The sequence below is a fragment of the Porites lutea genome, chromosome 5 (assembly GCF_958299795.1).
Source record: "Porites lutea chromosome 5, jaPorLute2.1, whole genome shotgun sequence".
NCBI classification, from domain to species: Eukaryota; Metazoa; Cnidaria; class Anthozoa; order Scleractinia; family Poritidae; genus Porites; species Porites lutea.
In genome coordinates, this window is record NC_133205.1 from 8786992 (window position 1) to 8809342 (window position 22351).

At 39.9% G+C, this 22351-nt stretch overlaps 2 protein-coding genes across 2 annotated transcripts; one reads left to right on the forward strand and one right to left on the reverse strand.

The window, feature by feature from the left end:
• The first annotated feature begins 1034 nt into the window (after nt 1-1034).
• LOC140937598 (galactose-3-O-sulfotransferase 3-like) lies at nt 1035-6118 on the forward strand. Its single transcript, XM_073387145.1, has 2 exons — nt 1035-1120; nt 4461-6118. The coding sequence occupies exon 2, from the start codon at nt 4543-4545 to the stop codon at nt 5572-5574; it is 1032 nt and encodes a 343-aa protein (XP_073243246.1). The 5' UTR covers nt 1035-1120; nt 4461-4542; the 3' UTR covers nt 5575-6118.
• Nucleotides 6119-10283: 4165 nt separating this feature from the next.
• LOC140936541 (uncharacterized) lies at nt 10284-18831 on the reverse strand. Its single transcript, XM_073386032.1, has 6 exons — nt 18515-18831; nt 17944-18026; nt 15379-15579; nt 14148-14243; nt 13485-13577; nt 10284-11166 (listed from the first exon to the last, which is right to left on the reverse strand). Exons 1-6 carry the CDS (start codon nt 18804-18806, stop codon nt 10369-10371), a joined length of 1563 nt encoding a protein of 520 aa, XP_073242133.1. The 5' UTR covers nt 18807-18831; the 3' UTR covers nt 10284-10368.
• Nucleotides 18832-22351: the final 3520 nt, after the last annotated feature.

Sequence of the window (22351 nt, forward strand, 5' to 3'; positions counted from 1 at the left end):
TCTTTTCCTTTCCAAGATCTTTTTCAACAGTTCTTCCATTTACCACCCGGGAAAAATAGAATATGTGGCGGACGGATCAAGGACACGTCTTACGCCATTGCTACCCAGGCCCCTTTTCTCCTTAGCTAACTTAAGGAAGTAGATTTTACTGCGAAAGATTAGGCGACTGCTAACTTTACCCGTATCTACCTGTCGTATCACCGTGTACGTCTTTATCGCTGTAATCGAAAAATTTTCAAAAGCGGCAAACTGGAGAGAAAGGTGTCACCCCTTGTGTACCTCCTAAACTAACTATAGAAGTAAATTTACCGCGAAATATTTATAATAATAATAATCATAACAATAATACTAATTTATTTATACAGCGCATTTCCAGCTATGTCCAATAGCGCTTTACAAGAATGTTCAAAAATTATTACATTCATATTAGACGAATGCTATCGTTATTCGCGAGCGATCCGTCCTATCATCGTGTACGCCAATACCGCTATTAATAATAGGTAGATTGTGTAACCATGGCAGCGATGGCAGCGCGAATGTAACGTAAAATTGGAATTTGGGCTGTTTTATACTGACGAAAGAAATTTTAAAAAGCGGCAACATGAGCGAAAGGTGTCAGCCCGTCCGTACCTCCTTAGCTAACTTAAGGAAGTAGATTTTACTGCGAAAGATTAGGCGACTGCTAACGTTACCCATATCTACCTGTCGTATCAAAGTGTACGTCTTTATCGCTGTAATCGAAAAATTTTCAAAAGCGGCAAACTGGAGAGAAAGGTGTCACCCCATGTGTACCTCCTAAACTAACTTAAAGAAGTAAATTTACCGCGAAATATTTGGCGAATGCTGACATTATCCGCGAGCGATCCGTCCTATCACCGTGTACGCCAATACCGCTGTTAATAATAGGAAACTTAATAGGCAACCATGGCAGCGATGGCAGTGAGAATGTAACGTAAAATTGGAATTTGGGCTGTTTTATACTTTATCGCTTTTACTCCATCTTGTTCAATTTGTAAAACGTTGCGGATTTTTCTAGACGTGCATTTTAAAGGAGTTCGTCGTCCATAAAATAAAAAATTCCAAAGTTTCACGTCGTCGTTGTAGAATGACGTCAACAAAGGTGTGGAGATGATGTTTTGCATAAAAACTTACTGCTTTTTAGACGATCTTGTTTCCGTCGCTGTTGTTTAGCTCCATAATAGGTTTCTCATGTACCTTTCGGAAGACTTGTTTAGGCATGGGGCGCTCACAACAGCCTATTGGAAGCCAAATTATAAGGATTTGTATCGGAATATATCGTAAGATCGATAAAACGGTTAAAATGTACTAAAAAGCGATTAAAGTATACATACCTCATAAAAAGTTGTGTCTGTGTTGTTTTCTTAAATTTTTTCCTGTACTCAGTATAAACGCTGTTTTAGCAAGTTTTAATGTCTTACTAAAACGGCGTTTATAGGGCAGAGAACAGTTAATTTTTAAGATAATATCATAGGTGACGAATTACTCCTTAATTTTGGCGCGAAATTTCAGCGTTAATTTGTAATTTCACATGTGAAATTACTAAATTGCCACGGCAACCTGCCGTACGTCTCCGTTTCAAGATGGCGAAGAAGTTTTAAAATGTCATGAATGAAGATGTCAGGGTATAAAAAGACGCTTTAGAAAACCTGAACACACGAAAGAGCACATAAAGAAGGATTCTTAGAGGTATGTTGTCGAAAAATTCTGAAAACTTAAGCCAAATTTTAGCTCTAAACGTTTGAGAGAGTGGAGTTCACGATCAATCGATACGATCCAGGATAAACAAGCCAAAAATCCTAACGTAACGTAATTCGTCACCTATGACATTAGTATGTGTAATCAAATGGTATACTCGTGAAATTAGGGAATAATTTCACTTGCGTTTTGTCCAAATCCTTATATTTTCCCTCGCCTAAAGGCTCGGAAAATTATAAGGATTTGGACAAAACGCGAGTGAAATCATTCCCTAATTTCACTCGTCACCATTTGATTACACATACAAATAACATAAACTGAGACAACTCTTTATGAGGTCAGTATTTAGCAATTAATGAATGAGGCTGAGTAGGAAATGAAGAATTATACAGATCGAGGAGGGCGTTATCGGCCGAGGTGGCTAACACCTTCCGAGATCTGCATAATTCTTTTTAGTATATACTGAACTGGAGGTGAATCAGTGAATAGTGCAGGATATTCGCTGATTGAGTAGCCAATCAGAGCGCGAAAAACACTATCCACTGTTTTAGTATATACTAAAAACAATTATTCACCTCAGTGTCGGTGGCTAGTGGTGGTATTTACCTCGCTGCCACGCAGCTCGGTAAATATAAACGACTAGTCACCTCCACTTCGGTGAATAATTGTTATATATCCTACGAAAGCAGAATTCATTAATTGCTTTATTATTCATTCAAAATAATTCCTAGTTTAAAAACAAGCAAAAACGTGCTTACCTTTGTCGACGTTAAGTTCACCTCTATAGTGCATGTTCAGGGCTGTTCAGGTCTGCAAATATGCTCCAAATAGCGAAGTTGTCCGTCGAGTTGTCTTCTTGCTATGTTTTGAGACAATACTTCTTCGTGAAACGAGTAAAATGTTCCGCCGACTGTTCGGTCATTTGTCTTTTCACAACCAAAACAACTCAACCTCGTCCCCAGGTCTTCTCGGCTAACGGTGCATTAAACTGCAACTGTGCTGCACTTTTGACGTGGGTTGATTAATCGCAAGATTCTTTCAAATTTGGTCAACAGTAGCCGGTTATGGTGAATTATGCGTGTGCCTTCAGCCAATCAGAAACGGAGAAATATTTTGAATGAATAATAAGTATACTTTAATAACCTGAGATCAGGTCCAATTTTGGCAGCTTCCAATGCATTCTCTCTTACCTGGTCCCGCTAAAATTCGCGTTTCGCCTTTCTCGCTAGAATTTTATTTATGAAGGGAAACGAAAACAGAGCCTGATCCCAGGTTAATCAGCTTTACTAGCTGTTTATGTAAATTTTAACCGTTTTATCGATCTTACGATAAATTCCCATACAAACCGTTCTTATTTGGCTTCCAGTAGGCTGTTGTGTTTCTGGCCCCCTGTGGTTTAGGCTGCATATAACCTTTTAGTAAAATCCAGCTAGTGGTCTAGTATCAATGCTGCGTTCTGATTGGTTGAGCTACTACATGGCTATATGTTATAGCCGCCTAGTAGCGAAAAGCGCAGGCTTTTCGCCGGCAATATAGGATAAAAGTCTAGCTTTAACTAGCTAAGTTGTTTTGTCTTGATATTTTTGACCAACTAGTTGGATATTACTAAAACAATTACTCCTCTCGCCCTCATGGCCGCTGAGTCAATAGCCCATGAGGCCGAAGGCCGAATGGGCTATTGCCTCAGAACCCATTCCGGCTAGAGGAATAATTGTTAAATATACCGTGCGGCATGAAATTTTTGCGAAAGTTTATTTTTGCGGATTGACCCTTTTTTGTGTTTTGCGGGAACTAATTTTTGCGATGAGGACAAATTGGTTTTTCTTGCTGGAAATTAATTTTTGCGATTTCCAGAAAGTACCCGGTACCCAGCATTGATAATATTTTCATTGTTGTTAAATATTTATACATACTTTCAAACAATAGGCGATATGATATGCGTACCCTATGTAAAATAGTCAAATTCTTCCGAATATATATGGATTTAAAAAGAAAATTGCTGTAAAATATGAAACGGAAAAATATATAAGTCTGCATAGTAAAAAAACAAAGGATTTCTTTGAAGCTAAATGGATAGTGTCGCCTCTTGTAAATGCTTAACTATTTAAAGGTTTTAATATGCATCCACATTTCTAGTTTGTTTGAATTTTGTTTTTTTTTTCTTTTTTTTGGTTACCGTCTATTGTTAGTGATATTGGTTTTTTTTTGTATTATATTATTAGTATTAGTAATATTAGTTGTAACATTATAATTATGTAGGTAAGTAACTAGTTTGCTGTATTAATATCAATTTGTTTCAATAAAGAATTTTATTAAAAATTAAAAAAAAAACAAAAAAAACCCTAGTAATTCACTGTATACCGCTTTGTTTTGTTCCTGAATGAAAGAGGCAAGTTGCAATTGAACAGAAACAATTTCTTAGTAGTGTATTTTTGTGTAGCGAATTTAAGTGAGAATATTTACTCTGAAGTAAATTTTTGCGGAAAAAATGTTTGAGATAAAACTTAATTTTTTTGCGGATCGCTGGAAAAATCGCAAAAATTAGAACCTGCAAAAATTTTATGCCAGAAGGTACCGCTCAGTTTACTACCTTACCTGATTCAAACGCCGGGCCAGAACAACACAACTACAAACACATAATTTACGGACAACCTTGTATTCATAATCCCATTGGCCTAGGGCTAAAGAAGGTAGGTCATTTTCGGATCTGAAACGACTTTGTTTCTTATCGATTATTTCTACAGGAATATAAATTATAGTCATCCGACGTCAAAATGGCTTCCTTCCAATCACTCGACGTCAAGATGTGTTCCACACAATCACATTATGTTCCTTAAGACACATAAGACTGGTGGATCAACTATCGTCAACATCCTCTTTCGATATGGAGACAGCAGGAATCTCACATTTGCTCTTGGGGCCGGTCATCTAGCCTGGCCACAAAGATTCCACATATCTCAAGTTCTTCCTTTCTACAGACAACCTAACATTTTGTGCAGCCATACAGTATTTAACAAAAAACCCTTGAACTGGCTTTTTCCGCGAGAATTTAGTAAGTACGTAACAATTATTAGAAATCCGGTGGATACTTTTGAGTCTCTCTTCAACTATTACAACATGGGAACATCTTTAGGCCTAGGAGACGATCCTGTGGTTTCACTTGAGAAATTTCTAGAAAGACCGTCATCAGCGATTATCAATGCAAGAAACCCAATGATGTTTGATTTGGGTCTTAGCCAAAAGTATTTCCAAAGTTATACAGCTGTTACCAAGTATATTAACTTTCTAAACAAAGAGTTTGATTTGGTTATGATTATGGATTACTTTGACGAATCATTAATATTGTTGAAGCGGCTGTTGTGTTGGGAAATAGATGATATTTTGAACGTGAAGGTAAACGAACGACTAGACAAGGAAAAGGCTTTTTATCTAAGTGACAGAGTAAAGGAAAACATAAAACGGTGGAATAAGGCAGACGTTCTGTTATTCACTTACTTCAATGCAACATTTTGGAAAAAAATAGAAATGGAAGGTTCAGGGTTTTACGAAGACCTGTCTGCTTTCCGTGAAAGGAGACTGAAACTTCAGCAAATGTGTTTTGAGAATGGAACTGGGGCAGTGCAGGAGGTTTTTAGGGGAAAAATTGTGAAGAGCTATTCCACTAGAAATGATTTGAATTCAAGTTTTAAATTTTTGTGTAATCGCTTGATCAAAACGGAAAACAGTTACCTAGATGAGCTGCGTAAAAAGCGTGAGGAACAATTGGAATCCGCAGAGGAGACTGAACAGACCAGGATTGATGACTCTGCTAGTTGGGACGTGGCAAAAGATTTGCAGTATGTACCCGTAGAAACTTAATACACTGTAATTAGTTGGGACAGGCTGGGAGCATGTGAAGCAAGTGAAAATGATTCTCCCGTTATTGCTTTATCAAGGCTGCTTTTGCGCATGTTCACCCAGGAATCCATTAGCTTATATGACCCAATCAAATGGTAATTTATTACAGTGGAACCTCTTTTCAGGGGACACACTCGAGACCAAGTCAAGTGTCCCCTGAATAGATCGACTCTGTTACAGTCAACGTTCACTTTGCAAACACCCTGCTATTCAAGTAGAGTTTTCCGATTAAACGGAATTGGAAAGACTCATAAACATTTTTAGGTAATTAGATGCAAAGTGGTGTTTGATTCAATTGCAGTAGTTATTAATTGAGTTTTTAGCATCACGAATACACATGGTGGAATGCAAACTTATTTTTTTGTATGTATAATCTGCTTCAAAGCAAACAAAGCTACCAAGGGTAGCAGCATTAGAAAATAATGTGGTAGTAGAATTAATTTTATCAGTCGAGGATGATTTCTCAACAGTACCTCCTGGTGAAATGGGTTTCGTGACAAAATATTATTAAAATCCAGCGAGAAAATAAACTTAAATGAACAAAGCTGAATTTTTCGGCATGTTTTTCGAACAGTTCTGGTTGCTATTCAACGGTGAAGATTGAATACGCTTTCATGAATTGTTGTTTATCATTTTTATTGCAAGAACAAGGAAACTACAAACGAAGCGGAGCATAAGGCAAGTTCTAAAAGCCACAGCGAATTTAGGCTGATTTCGAGGTGAAAATAGACAGCATTTTTGACTTCATTCATTCGTTATTGTAAAAACCCATTTCATGGCAACTTACTAGTCTCCCTCCCTCTCCCTTGGATGTCACACAACGCCCCAGCAGCCGTTCTTTTGTGGGAGCGTTGCGTGACATCCAAAAAACGGCTGCGAGGGAGACTAGGCAACTTACCAATGCCATTAAGAAAAAAAATAATACAAAGTTGGCAAGTACCCTCCGCAGAGTATGGCAGAACTCGACGAGATCTCGCGCGTGCAGAGCCAATTTTGGCCACGTGCACCCCGTGGAATACGATTTGTTTATACCAGAATACGGGTGCATGCCCATAGAGAGGCTCAGTATTAGAAGGATGCGAGTTTTAGGCGCATTTCCAGCTGTTTTAGATGACCTAAATTTCAAATTTTCCCGGAAGAACATGCCCCCGGACCCCCCTAGTATGTTCATGCACTACCGTTCAGTTCACTCGAAAAAAGGGCTACAAACGAGATTACAGACAAATTGCCAATCCATTCATTCGGATATAACCTCACCATACTGATGAGAAAGCAAAAGTGAAAGCAAGGGATGTGGAAATGATGTTGGAGAGCAGAGAGGTTAGGATAGATTTGGCCAAAAATATCTTGGCTACGGCCCTGTAGCAAGTCAGGTGCAAATCTCTTTATAGGCCCAACGCTGCCGCATGCAATGCTACGATTTTGGTATGCGCAATACGCTTTTTTAAAAAAGGCTCGTGTGTGCACTTGCCATGCTCTACTTACTGGAATTTATTTATTTTGAGTTTGGATTTCGACAAGGACAAGCTTCCAACATGACATGGACAAGCATCCAAATGAAATACTAAGCAAAATCACATTTATCAGGTCTTAATTTCTTGAAACGTTTCGTGGCCAAACCACAGATGTCACGTTAACAATCAACTATGCAATGCCGGTTAATACGATCATGATGATGATGATGATGATGATGATTGTTTGATTATGATAATGACTGTGGCACCGTGTTGTGCTCGGGGTTCGTTTATTTGTTTATGAAATATTAGTATACCACATATTCACTGCAATAAACACTTACTAATAGACCTATTCGGTTAACTCAATGTTGTACCCACTTCAAACTCTTTGCGAACACATTCGACTCTCTCTTAACGGACACCTCTATAAGAGGGACACCTCTGTAAAACTGAGACTTAGAGTTGGTCCCTGCCTTTCTTTACTCCCTTTATTTGACTCTCTATAAGACGGACATCTCTCTAAGACGGACTCTTAGTGCCGGTCCCAAAGGTGTTCGTCTTAGAGAGAGTTGACTGAAAAACGTTTTGTTTCAGGAATTTCCATATCATTTAAATGTGAATGTCACATTATAATGCAAACACAATACACAAAGAATCTTAACCCCGGGAGATTTGAATTGGGTACAACACTGAGTTAGCCGAATAGGTCTATGAATATCGTTACATCTCGCAGGTAATGAAAACGAATTTCTGCGTTGCCCGCGCTACTAGAAAAACTTTCAAAATATTTTGCTTATACCGTGTACAATTACCTTTCGCCTGAAGGACACTTTATTTTGTGGAAAACCCACGTGGTGGTTTTCACGTTACGTCATCGCCGCCATGCTGGTGGCGGTAAACAAAAGATCGCTCATTAGCTCGCTTTGTTTGTCCACCAGCATTTGTTCATTTCACCATTGTTATTTGTGTCTCCCGAGATTGCATGAAAACCACCTATAGCAGCTACATTTCAATACAAACTCCCATTATTACGGACCTCTCGCTGTTTTGGTCACTATCCCATGGTCTCGAGGTCGTCCACATGGAAAGAGTTGTACTTCCCTGCATAGATCTTGAAGCTGGAAGGCCGCATTTGATGTGAATATTTTCCTCCGCCCCCACTTGAGAAATTGGTGCTGAAAACCGTTCAGTGGAATGTTATCATTATCGTTGTTGTTGTCGATAATGATACTTATTATAGGTGGTTTTCATGCAATCTCGGGAGACACAAATAACAATGGTGAAATGAACAAATGCTGGTGGACAAACAAAACGAGCTAAAGAGCGACCTTTTGTTTACTGTCCACCAGCATGGCGGCGATGACGTAACGTGAAAACCACCTATTGGGTTTACTTGTCCTGCGACCATCCATTTCAAGTTTATGACAAAATGCGACGATTATAACAAAGTGCAACAGAACATGCGTGATGTGGTTATATGAATTCATACTATATATATTTCATTTCCTAGCGGATTTTTGTTTGGACGTAAAGGCCGAGAGGGGGAATGTCTGAGGACCGTTCATTATCCTTGTCATGGTGGGTTGGGTGCAGCCCCACCCCAATGGGGTAATGTTGAATTTGTCACTGTACTTTAAATCGTTTGTACGGTGAGAAACAGGGCGTGGTGAGAAACTTCTTTTTTTCATCTGAACAGCAAATTTTTCAGTTTTTTTCTTTTCTGTTGTTGTTGTTGTTGTTTTCTAGCAAATGTGTATTTCGTATGTAGCTCTCTGGCTAGTACAGCGTAGTTTGGGTTTCGTTAGTTTCCTGTCTTCAATCATTTATAGGTGATGACAGATCATGTATTTTTGGTGACGAACACACATAACGATATCATTAATGATTTTTGATATTGTCGTTATAAATGACACTCTTTAGGGTGGATGAGTATGAAAATAAAGTATGGTGTGTGATTCATATGCAACATACGCGTATAGCTGTCGGATTTCCCGGTTGGAATTTTTATTGTCTTTAGGGCTAAAACAATAAACAATTCCAACAGGAAAATGCGACAGTTATACGCGTATGTTGCAAATCCACTCAAAATTTGTGAGAGATTCTTTTCTTGCTTGTGTCTTACCTGGGGTCATTTACATAAAGAATTAAAGTTCAGAACCAGGCTTAGCGTTTACGTCGAACGTAAAAATGTATGCAAGTGGTCCCTGGTTTATTTACAAGTAGGAAAGTTTCTTTGAAGCTTTTTGTTGACCCAGTTTTTTCTTACATTTAATTTGTCGAGTCCGTATTTTTTTTTTTTTTGAACGAGGTTTTTTTTTTTTCGTTTTTTTGAAAACGATTTTTGCTGTAAAGTATTAAGACTTTACGTTTGATGGGAGAGTTTTTTCATTTCAGTCTTGTTTGCGGTATACTTTTATATCAAGCACCTACATCCCCCCTAAATATATTACCAGTCATTTTTGATTTACCTCGAACTCTAACTTGAATTTAACGCGAAATCATTTTTCCCACCCGCGACATACAACCCGCGACCCGCGACCATTAGTCCAACTCAAAATAAAAAGGCGGCTTCCCAGTTTTCGCGCCAGGGATGACGTACTTTCCCGTAAGATCAGGTTTCATTAGTGAAAAACATCGTTTGTCCAATCAGACGCCGCGAACGATGATTTTTCACTAGTGAAATTTCATCGTCTGCGACGCTGATTGGTTGTGACTAAAAACAGAACGATTTTCCACACTTTCAATTCTGTGAATAAATCGCAGTACTTATATAATAAACTAGTAATAACCAAAGGTTATGGAGTGCGGGCGACAATAATCGATCGAAGGTCAAAACGCTTTTGCTCCATTGCTGTGCTTTGCGTAAGTTTCACTTGACAGATGGTCAAAACACGCGTGATCAGATAAAGTGTGATAGAAGGTCCAAACGGGCGTGATCAAATTGTGCTCTGCGCTTTCCATTCGTTCTTAGTGGAAGTCCAGACAAATGCTAACTACATACGTGCGACGCATGCGTAATAACAACCTGGGGGTTAGAATTACGGGCTCCTCTTGCTGCCCGCCATAAATGTCCGAGGGGAGAAATGTGTGGACTTCAGGTGATCTTTTTTTGATGTCCGAGCAGTTTTAATCAATTACTATCTTTTTGAACAATAAAGGCACCAGCAAGGTGACAACTGTCAAGCTGATTTATTGTTTCACTATACCCTGAGCTAAGACAATTTTTTGGCAAACTTGAACGTTGCCGCCAGTCAAGGTGAAAACACCACAAGCCGTATTTCAATTTCCGTTACTCTCTCTACATTTTGTTGTTGAATGCTTTGAGCACGCCTATCAGCCCACCATCTACCGTTTTCGTCCCATTTTCAGCCTGTCCTTTGTTCTTGGCATCTGCAATCGGGGCTTCATTTTTCTTTGGGTCAGTGTCAGCATTAGAAGCGTTGGGCTTGGCGTATGTTCCGGCATCTTTCTGTTCTTCCACTCTATTCTGATTCGTTTTACCAGTTTCCTTGGACTCGGCCTTCTCTTGTAAAATAGCTTGGACTTTGGCTTCAGGTTTGACCGATAATTTTTGCTTAGGAACAGTCTTCCCTGGCGAAATACCTTGGGTTGTTGGCTTTTGCTTGACTGACGTCTTTATCTGTGTATCAGTCTTTCCTTGAAAAGTAACATGAACTGTACCTCTAGCCTCAGTCTTAGACTCAGCTTGTACTGTTGTCGCGGGTTTAACGAGCGTCTTCGTGCCAACTTCGTCCTGTTCTTCGTCTTCGTCGGCTCCATCGTCTTCATCTTCATCATCATCATCATCATCATCATCATCTTCGTCGTCGTCGTCGTCGTCGTCGTCTCCCGACGACTCGCTTTCCTCATCTTCGCCATCATCCGGAACATAGTCGGCATCTTCATCAGACTTGTAACTCTCGCTGACATGAATGAGCTCCTCAATTAATGCCTCTTCCCCTTCTTCTTTATCGTATTTTCGCTTCCGGTCAGGAGAAACCGGAAATGGCTCTGAAGCATCTATTATTCTGTGGTAATCGCCTTTCGCTGTAAGGCGTTTGGATCTCCTCAGTTTTTGCTTTCGTCCAACAATCTGCTAGATAAAATTGAAAAAACACGTTTAAGTTGTTATACCGTAAAATTCCGAAAATTAGCCCGGGGGCTTATATTTTTTAAAAGGCCCCCATTGAGGAGCATATTTTTGGAGGGGCTTATATTCGGAGGGGCTTGTCTGCGGTTTGCGTTTCAAAATCGATTGGGCTAGCCTTATAGTTGGAGGTAAATTTATCGTTTTTGCTTTGTTTTACTTAGTATTTGAGGTCAATTTTCCAAGTACAAGCCCCCGGGGGGCTTATATTTGGAGGGGCTTATTTTGGGGAATTTTACGGTATCTCGGAAAACGTTTAAAAAGCAGACCTCCGAAATCGAGGAAATTCACCAGTGTTCAGTAAGACATTATGCTTTATTAAACGATCAGGTGATCTTGAAATTTCCCGTTTGCGTGTCCTCCATGCATTTATTATATTTAATCCATAATTTTAGAAAACATTAAATGGGTGGTAACATTTAGACCCCCTCCCCTCCCCCAAATCAATAAGGGGGAAATGGCGCGTTTTGGTGTTCTCGGGGCTTCATGCAGTGCTTTCGGAGGAGATTTCTTCTCATCCAATTGGTCACAGATCGGCGAATTTTGCTGCAGTTGAATTCTAAAGGAATGTATCCAAGTTCAAAAATACAAAAATCGTTCTTGTGTTTACCTCCTCCATAAAACGTGAAATTTGGAAGTTTCAAGTTACAGTCGTGCAACGACGGCAAAGAAATGTATAAAAAAGTGTGATGCACGTGCAAAGTTGTTGTTTTGCTCCCCTGGGGGCACTCCCTTATTTGGCCTAAAAGGGTATGGGCTGCTGAACAGGGTATGGTTTTAATTCAGGGTCTTGTGTCTTACACAGGGTATACAATTTCACCATTTAACGTCTTGAACAAGGTATTTTTTTGGACTGGAACTTTTTGAAGTTAAAGAGTGTGAAGGTTAACGATAAGGGGTCTAATTTTGTGATGCAAACAATCTTTTTCCAAACTAATTTAATTCCGTAATGTTAGTGTTTAAAAATACTTAATTCTGTCATGTGCAGGGTCATAAAACCAGTCTCTTGTCTTAAACAGGGTAACAAAATGAACGATTTTTGTCTTAAACAAGGTCATGGTTTAAGGGCCGCAGCGGCACACCCGCCTACCGCAAGATTCCCTTGAGTGCACCCCCTCCCCCCCCTTCCCCCCCACGAGTGTATTACAAAACTAAACCAATACTTTTTTTCCCGTTCTCGTCGTCGTTGCCATCACCGTCGTCGTTACTTCAAGTCCATATTATATGTAAAGGATATAACTGTTTTAGATCAACTCTGTGTAAAAGTCATTACGTACTGCCCTCCATACACACATTGCTCCGGTGGAGTTAGAGTGATTTTCGGTATAACCTTGAAATGAAAACGCCCGAACGGGAACGGATACAAACGCGCGTGGGAAAAAAATTCATGCCCGTGAACTTTCTAGAAATCAATCAATATACTTCGCTTTGACGTCATACTGCAACACGATTGGCCAATCGACCGATGCCTCCTCCATAATAAGGTTTTCTTTCGCGGGAAAACGAAGAGTCCATGTTTTGATGTTTTGCAGGCAGAGCAGTAAAACTTGAAAAGATGGGCCAACTTTTTCAAGTTCCAATCCATCTCCACCCGCAGCAACAGAGAGCCGGGAAGAGTTTCAGTGCATGCCTAAATGTAAGAGACCTTAAGATCGAGGTTTGGTCATTTTACTGCAAACGACAAACTGCAGTTTGCGGTTAACAGTTTCACGCTACCCGTCTACCCATATTTGGGACTTAAGATGCGTGGGTGGTAGCTCGTGACTGCCATGTTTGTTTTCATTCATCCACTTACTTCTATTTTAGCTGAGAAATTGTGTTCCAAGTTACGTTTTTTTTGAAGTAGAATTTGATAATTAATAAGCAAAAGAGTTGTAAATAGTCGTATTTCTTCTCAAACGTTGGATTGTGATGCTTAAAGATGCAAAAAACTCTGCGGTAAATCACTTACCTCGAAAGCGTGGCCCAGCCGTACCGTGAACGTGAACCTCAAACCTGAAACCCGACGGCAAGACCCTGGTCACGTGACTTCTTGACGTTCGCAGTTCGCGGCAAATGCCCAAAAACACCTCAATCTTAAGGTCTCTATAGTCTCCAATAACAAAACTGGACGAAGGTTCTTGGAATTTAATTGATGTTAAAACACGTGTTAGCTTTTTAAAAAGATTGCAAAATACTTCGTCATAGTCTCTTTAAAGAAAGAGAATACCCGTTTAGATTTGAATTATCGTTTCTTCGTTTAATGTGACGCAAAGGTATTGACATACCCTCCTTTCTCCTTCACCATGAACAGGCGGTAAAAAAAGAAACTCGCCGCTATGTGTGGGGTCCAGAAAAGCTGTAAACATCCCATTAACAACCTAAATTTTTTAGAAAAAGCTTTCGTTAATATTCATTTCAAATAATTGGTTTTACGCAGGAAAGTTGCAAAAGTTAAGCCGCATGGTCAATGAAAACCGTTAAATTGGATTTTCTTTACGCGAAAACTGAATAGTTCTTGATAAGAGGTAATCCGACATCATGAAATGTATATGTACATATATATCCAAACACGTCACGATCCCTTTTAACCGTTGTCTTTTGCAGTTATCAATAAGTTTAAGAGGTTAGCTCGAAGTCCAAAATACTCGGCCTTTGTCTTTTGCGGGCAGCGCCAAGTAAATAGTGACAATAATGAATCTACTGGGAAAATAGCAACTATTACTGTGAGAACGAAGGTATGACCCTTAAGGCCAAAACGAACGAAAAGGGGGAGGGAGAAGAGGGACAGTTGCTTAGTACAAGCGTTAAACTGTCAGCTCCGTGTACAAAATGCCCCGGGCCCCCAGGGGCAAAATGCACCGAAAATGGGGTCTATAAGGCCGTACTGCTACCATTTTGAACTTCGAGTAAACAGAGGTTGTCGTTTAAAAACCGTGTTTTGCTTTCACCGGTATCTTTTGAAGCAGGTGTTGCGTGATGTTCCAGGTCCATTGAGCGGCTGCTCTTGCGCGTCCAAGTCCGGCTGAGGCTGCTAAAGACAGGACCTGGGGAGAGAGAAACAAAATTCAGCCAAGACAGCTTGCAATCTCTTATCTTTTGGATAGGTAATCACTGGGAGCAAGGATCAACTTTAACTGACGTATGAGTCATGTAGAGTTTGTGGAAAGAATTCCGTTTGCCATGTTTGCCCGATTTTTTCCCCCTCTGGGTTGGCGAGCGGTCATATGTTTGTACTGTATTATTTCACCCGCCATACAGGAATTTCAGGTTTGTACAGCAAGCTACTGCCCCCAGCTTGTGTTTTGACTGGCCGGGGTTATGGATCACTGACGTGATATTCGAGAGATTTAAAGCCGGGTGATGTTACACAGGACGATTCGCAACGACGATTTTTAGCACAACACAGCGCTGCGATGTTGGCACAATGTTGTAAACATTCGAAACAATGTCCCAACAATGTTGCAAAGCTGTGTCGTCGTTGCAAATAATCTCGCGTAAGATCACCTTAAAGGAAATATGCGAGCTCTAAGAATTAAATCGCTCTGAGTCAGAAATGTTTTTGTTCGACGTGTTTTCACCGGAGCAAGAAAACAGAATTTCAGGGTAATAGAGTATATCAGGGTCAACCATCTTTACCCAGGCTCTTACTTCTAATTTTTTCCCTTTGTAAATTAAAGTTGGAGGAGAGGGAAGAAAAATCCGAGAATGATCGAGGCTGTGTATGGTCTTGTTCGCTTAAATCATAATTAACAGTGGCAGATCCAGGGGAGAGGCCTGAGGGGCCGCGCCACCCTTTTTTTAGGGCAACCTGAGGCCCGAAGGGCGGGAAAAAAAATTTTTGGAGACCGGGGTCCCGCCTTATCTAAGGGCCTGGATGAACGCTCCCCCCGCTTATCTTAAGTTCGAGATCCGAAACTGGTTGGTTCTGAAGCTCAACAGACTTCTTTGTCATATATGTTTTTGTTATCATTTTGAACTTATTGACCAATAGAAACATCGCATTAATTTTCAATCACAATTTGTGAACAAAAAACGCAGAATTTTGCACGGTCAAGGAGCTTCCAACATAAACTGCAGCACCGTTGGTTTCATCTTTGATGTTTGCCGGCTTTCATAACCAGTCTCCTCTACTAAATATAGTTAAATTTGTCGATTATTTGACTTGATACCATTTTTTACCTTTGTTCCTTGGTCTCCGATGGTGTAACTGACTGCACGTATTCGATCCACCTTAGTTTGTACCACAGGGAGGCCAGGTTTCTCTTGGTCTTTCGCGTTCTCTTCTGGTGGTTTGAAGTAATCAACAGCAGCTTCAGTGACCGTGATCAGAACCTCTGCTACATCAGACTGCTCAAGTTTCTCTACTCCGAGAGCTATGACCTGGAAAAGTTTGTGCATGATTGAAGGTGAAAAAGTGCTTGATGACCTTTATAAATAGGAATTAAAATATGCTGATACAATTCTCCAAGGCCTGTCGAGGAAGGATGAAAGTCCTTTTTATATTCTCTTACCTAACTTTGATACGGCGAAGGGAAGATTATTAGAAGAAGCAGGCTTTCAATGAGCTACAGACCACAAGCAGTCTCTTATGTTTCTTTGAAAAATTATTCCACGCGCGATAAACGAGAAAAAATAAGAATAATAAAATCATGAAATAATAAATCTTTTCTCGTCTCGTTGTATTAGATCCCTTATTGTAACGTTGTTGTTTGCAATCGCGCTGGCTGGGATAAGAACTGGACGGACTGCAAGCTGTCTAAGTGAGCTAGAGCAGAGATGTCATAATGTTCTATGCTTCGTCAAAAGAGTGAATAGCCTCACACGAGCGACGAAGCCCTGAGAACGTCTTCGTGGGAGGCTAAAGAGTAAAGAACTAACAGTTTTTACCGTAGAACAAACATTGCTCTTGCTATTCCTCGTACCCAGTACTCATGCGACTACAGGTGCCTGGTGTGGTCCTGCTGACCGAAAAGCTTGCGGACTCTGGGTACGAGATCAACTTTCAACTTGACCTAAATAAACAAAATATCTGCAAAGTTTCTTTGAGAAACACTTCGAGTTTAAAGAAATTCACCCAATCGTCTTTTTGACTACTCCTGGACTACACGTTTATTTTTCAAGATGTTTATAACAGTGGATCCCCGCCATACCGCCCGACCACCCTGTTATTACGAACGGTTGTTTTGGACCGGAGAAAGAGTCCTTTCTTTTCCTTGTTTTATATTATCATTACAATTACCACCCTTGGAGCACCTTTTGAAGCCGACATAAGAATCTGATTGGTTCAGCCAGAGCAGACTCAAATGCGTGTGTCTTTTGGTTGGTATAGAGTGTTTTCACATGACGTCACGGCGGCCATATTGGTGTCCCAAAACAATAAAACGGCGGCGATGTTGGTGTCCAACACCAGTCCCGCGGGAGTTGAACTCTTTTCTTATGCAATTTGCATACACTGATGCTGATCGACCACGTGAGTGAAAACGCTCTATAGGAAACAGGCCTGCAGTGCATTCTTAGGCCTAGATCAAACGTCGAACTTTTCATGAGATGAACCACACTACGCGAGTCAAGTTCATGAAAAGTTCGACTTCTGGCTCAGTTAAGTTTGTCTGTTTGAATCCTTCGTCTGAATGAGGTTGAGCACGTTGCATCGTCTGCTTCCGACGGATAGGTCGTCTCTAGATCGCCTCCGAGACAAACGTCGATCTTCGCACGGACGAACTAAACTAATAGATTAAAAAATTTTTTGATAATGTATGCTTAGCCTCGTTCGGGAGAAAATTTATTACTTGTACTGGCCGACTAGAATTTCTTTTTGGTTTGATTCAGTTGATTGGTTGGACGCGTCCTAAGTTCGATAGCCTGCGTAGCAAGCGTTTCCAATCGAGTTATTGCGCGAAAGTTAGTTCCCCTCCCCCTCCCCCGTCATTCATTTTTTTTTGCTCTTGTCCCAGTTTTCTAGACGAACCTCGCGAGGAAACGCTTGCTACGCAGGCTATAAGTTCGACGTCTGACCCAGCAGACGATCTTAAGTTAATTTAGGTCGACCCACATTAGAGTTTGGTTCGTCTCATGAAAAGTTCGATGTTTGTCCTAGACCTTGGATAAAAAATTAGTGAAAAGTAATTTTCCATGACTTGGCACTTATGTCCAGGATCAATCTTGTTAGCAAAAATTTGCTAGCAAATTGCTTTCGCAATTGTCGCAAAAGAAATAATTGAGAAAAAATTATGTCAGAAAATCACTAAGAAATATCGCAAAAATCGCAAAAATAACAAATGTAACAAGAATCAAGACTTGGAAACTGAAGAAGCCAAGAAGGGCCCCGAAATGTTCGCAAATATCGCAAAAATCGCAAAAGTAACAAGGATTTTTTTTTGCTAGCTAAAAACACCCGTGACAAATATCGCAAAAATCGCAAAAATAACAAATCTAACGAGAATTAAGACTTCTGGACATATCTCTGACTTGGGGCAACAGAAACTTTACTCAGTGCCGAGAGGATAATTAAACGATGCTTTTCAGTTCCATCTCTGGGTTTACTTTGGTGGCAACAACGAGTCCACGTTTTGGTCTTTTTAACTACTAGTTCAAGTGTTAAATATAACGAACACCTAGGGAAACTTTTGTTTAAGGTCAGAGGAAAATTAATCGCTATAATGGGATCTTTAAGAGGCAGCAACTGATCAAAACTCAAGGAATAAAGCTAAGGGCAGCGGTATGCTTCTTCAATTTTTCCCTTACCTTGTTGGTTTGGCCTTTTGCAACGAGCCATTTGTTTTGCAAGAATTCTAGTCCATTACAAGCCATGGTGTCGACTTGGGAAGCTGGCGAACAAATCATTAAAAATAATTCACTCTTTTCAATTCTAAAATCCACTTAGGTCCAAGCACGTAAAGTGAGAATAAGTTAAAGAGCCGTGATTTTATTTTTTCCCTTTATTTTCATTTTATTCCAAGATCGAGCTAACTTAACAAATTAGATGTGGACTTTTCAAACGTACAAGGCCGATAAACTCGGCTGAGTGATCTCAGCGATCGAGCAGGGTCGCGAAGTTCAGGGTGCGGTATGCGTGAGATTCTTTGAATGAAAATTCTCAAGAGATTGACCTGATCTAGAAGTTAAATATTTCTGACAAAATCACAGTTTATTCTCCTAAAAAAAATCTCAAGAAAACTATCAGTCGTAAACTTATCTTTATATTTCAGATAGTTTTAAAAGGATTCCTTTCTTGTAACTTTCAAAGAAAATGGAAATGTTACCATTTGATAGTTATTTGTTAGTTCAACTGCAAAGTTTTCATGAGCTTACGTACCTTTCTGTTCAAAACCTTCTTTCAGTTTTCCCGCAAGACTAAACTTAGGCAGAATAGAGTATGTCATATGTGAAGTCACGACCACTGCCTTCACCGCTACTTCAGCGGCACCAAAGCCAAGCTGTGTGCCATAATTCTTCTCGCGAATTCGCGTATACATATCGGATGCATGCTCGCAAAGTGAGATTACAATCGGTAATTCGTTCAGGCGCTTTAGAACCCTCGGCATTCGCGAAGAAGACGCTTCATTTTGCACAACGTTAACGTTTTCGGGACCCTCGGCCTCCGACATTATTCCTTGCCTCGACAACTTACAAGAAGGCTTAACGCTCTGGCTTCGCAACCAACCAACCAACATACTTTGTTATTCCGTTAGTTATATTCAAAGGTGAAAAAAATAAAATAATTGTTTGAGAATGGCACAGATTTGCATTCTGAGCACGCGGAATACATTCGTGCAACTACGTCTTAACCACTCGGCTCAAAAGAACCTGCCAAGACGAACACGTAGTAATTAAGAGCATTGAAACCTGGGCCAACAGGCTTTCGTTTTTATGACATGAAGAAAAGCACTGGGGAGGATCGGAGGGGGGATAGTCTCGTTCTGAAAACTCCCAACCACAAATTAATATTTCTAGGACGGTTTTATCATGATTGTTTTTTTTCTTTTCGATTATGTATTTATATTCATGTTTTCCCACAACTCAATCACCCCTGTGGAGGGTCCCGTTAGCGGTGGTGATCGGGTGGGGTGTGGTGGGGGTTGATGGTGGCTTGAAAACGTGAAAAAAATAACTTTGGGAAAGTTGCCCCAATAGGTTCTCTAAGGGTGAAACCCAGGGCCCAGTTGTTCAAAGGCTGATTAGCGCTTAACCCTGGCTTAAATTTAGACCCAGGGTTTCATTTTTCTTATGTTCAAAAGTATTTTCTCGGATAATTTTCTCTGTTATTTTTAGGGCTTCCAATCATCAGCCCGTAGACAAAAAGAATTGAAATTGAAATGCTTTTTAAGCTTTCAAATCTGAATTCAAATCTCGCACTAACCCCTTAACCCAGCTTTGAACAACTCGGCCCCTGAACAATTGCAAAAATTTCAGTGAGAGGAGCACGACGTCCCGGCCAAACACATAAATGCGCATTTACAATTCATTCATTAAACCTTCCCTGGAATAGGTACGTCGTCTTACTATTGCCACCTGGAATACACTTTAAGAATCTAGAAAAAACTTTCTCTGCCCAGGCGACGTACAAATTACCTGAAAAGACGAGACTTGTTTAGGAATGCACCATTAGAAATGTGAAGGGGGTGGGGGACGGGGGGAAAGACATTCTGAAGGAGCATGATATATTTTTTTCAAAAGCAGCCAGGATGCAAGATTTTTTTCAACCCTGAAAACCTTTTTTCTGGTTTCTTTGAATTATGCATTTTTTTTCCTTTTAATTTGGTTTGAAGGAATTTGTTCCTGTTTTTGGACTCCCCTCTTCACATTCCTAATGGTGCATCCCTTCTAGATCGAGTCTTTTTGCCCCATGGAATTAAATGAGGCAACCTGCCATTATATGCATTGTAATAGCAGATAACAAGTAATAAGAAGGGTTTGTTGTAAAAATGTAATTTATAATGGATAGATAAAAAATATCGACAATTCTAAAGCGAAGCATCAATCAGGTATCTGACTTATCGGATTCTAAACCGTCGGAAATCATTAAAAACAATAGCAAAACATTTTTTTAGAACTTTTTTTGAGTTTTACTGATGATTTTCCGTGTGTTTTCAATGAAGTTCTATTCAAAGACTACTTACTTACGCCGGGGTACGTTATTATCGATACTTATTAAAATCTTCGGTAAAGAAAAATCTGGGCCGGATAATACATAGGGCTTCAACTTAGTTTATCGCGTGCGATTTAAACTGTAAAATTAAAAGGTCATTCCTGACTTGTCCACTGAAGTGGTTACAAATGTCATTTCCCAGGTTATACGGAGGGGCATCACCATGGTATAAAATTACCAGTGGCATAGATACCAAACGAAATAAACAATTGCTGGTTTTCAGTGTCACGCCATTCAAAATAGATATCAAAATAAAAATCAAAACCGTTGTACTGATAAAGTCCAGAATCTGGGAAATGAAAGGAGGTAAATATGCAAAGACCCTCTCCAAATCGCAGGTCAGAGGAATATTACGTATACGAGATATTCGAAGAAACGTTTTACCCAAATTTATAAAGATTTGTATGGAGACGCCATGCTGGTACTCATCCGGATGAGCACCAACATGGCGGACGAAAACCGAAAGAAACATCTGTTAACGAGTTTTGCTAAAAAAGCGTGAATTCATTCTTCGAAGAACTCATAAACATTAAAGTAATACTTTTTCTAATACATGAACTGTTTAGATAGGAAAATTTCCTAAAATAAGTCATTTTTTTAACCTACATGACTGTTCTCTTGGCCGTCATGCAAATGCCGCGTCACGCAAAAGCTTAGAAATTCGAGGGCGTACTCTATCACAAAACCAAGAAACCTTTTGACGCGAAAATTTGTATGAAAATTAGTTTTCATCTGCTCTAATACATCGTGAAGTAAAATCTCGGTAGGATCGATAGTTTTGTAGTTTGAATTTTAGTGACGCCATAAGACAACCAGCAATAGAAATAATAAAAACAATAGCCACATAGTAATATACCTGCAGTACTAATCTCACGGCACTTAGGCAGAGGCTGGGCGCTTATTATCTTTTCACTTTCTGCCTTTAGGATGGGCGCTTATTCGAGGTGGGCGCTAATTCGAGGTCGGGCGCTTATTCGAATAAATATGGTATGTCCTCTCAAGGGAAGATATATATATATATTTTTTCTTTCTTCTCTCTCTTTTCTTTCTGAATATCCCTCCCTTATGCACGATTACGTCAGACGAGTAAAATTTCACCACCAAGCCTTGTTTGTACCTTTGTGAACCAGGAGCCCATGGGCTCCTGTGTGAACAAAATGCTTTGCATTTGCACTTTTTGTGGGTGGGTATGCTTGTTAACTCTATTGCCTTGGGAATTCATTTCTCTGAAACTTCGCTAATTTTTAATTCATAAAGAGGCTTTAGCTTGGTGGTGAAATTTCCTTGTGTGACGTAAACCCAGACGTAGTTAATCGATAAGCCGATAATCGATATCAGTCGATAGTAATCGCTATTAATCGATCGAAATAAATAAAGAAAAAAAGTTGTGACCTCAATTAATATCGATGAGTTTCCAATAGAAATCGATAATGATTTTTTATCTATTAGTTTTTCTGTGACTTCAATTTCTATCGATTTCCGATCATCAATGGATGTTAATCGACGGATTAAATCGATTAATATCGATGATATCGATTGATTTCCGATATCGACTTTTATCGATTAACTACGTCTGGCGTAAACATGCATAAGGGCTATCCGCTCAGCACCCTCGATCGATTCGGCCCAAAGGTCAAATGATCTTCCCCTTTGGTCATTACGTTTTTCCCCTCGTACTGTAATTAAAGCCATCATCTATTTGTGAATTGACTTTGGGTTGGGGGAACTTTTCCAATACTTTCCGGCTTAAAAAAATTGCAGAATAGCCGGCTTCCGTTCGTGATCCAATGTCGTAAATGTAAAAGCATCCCAAACACACTAGCGGAAACTGGCCTTAAGAGACAGATTTGGAGAACAGCGCAGGGCGATACAAAACAAAATTGACGACGCAGTACCACAACATTTGAATCAACCCGGACACCAAGTTAAAGACATCGAACTTATCCCACTCGAACTTATCAACGTACACTAAAAGACAATCCATACGTAGAGCCCGCGAACGTT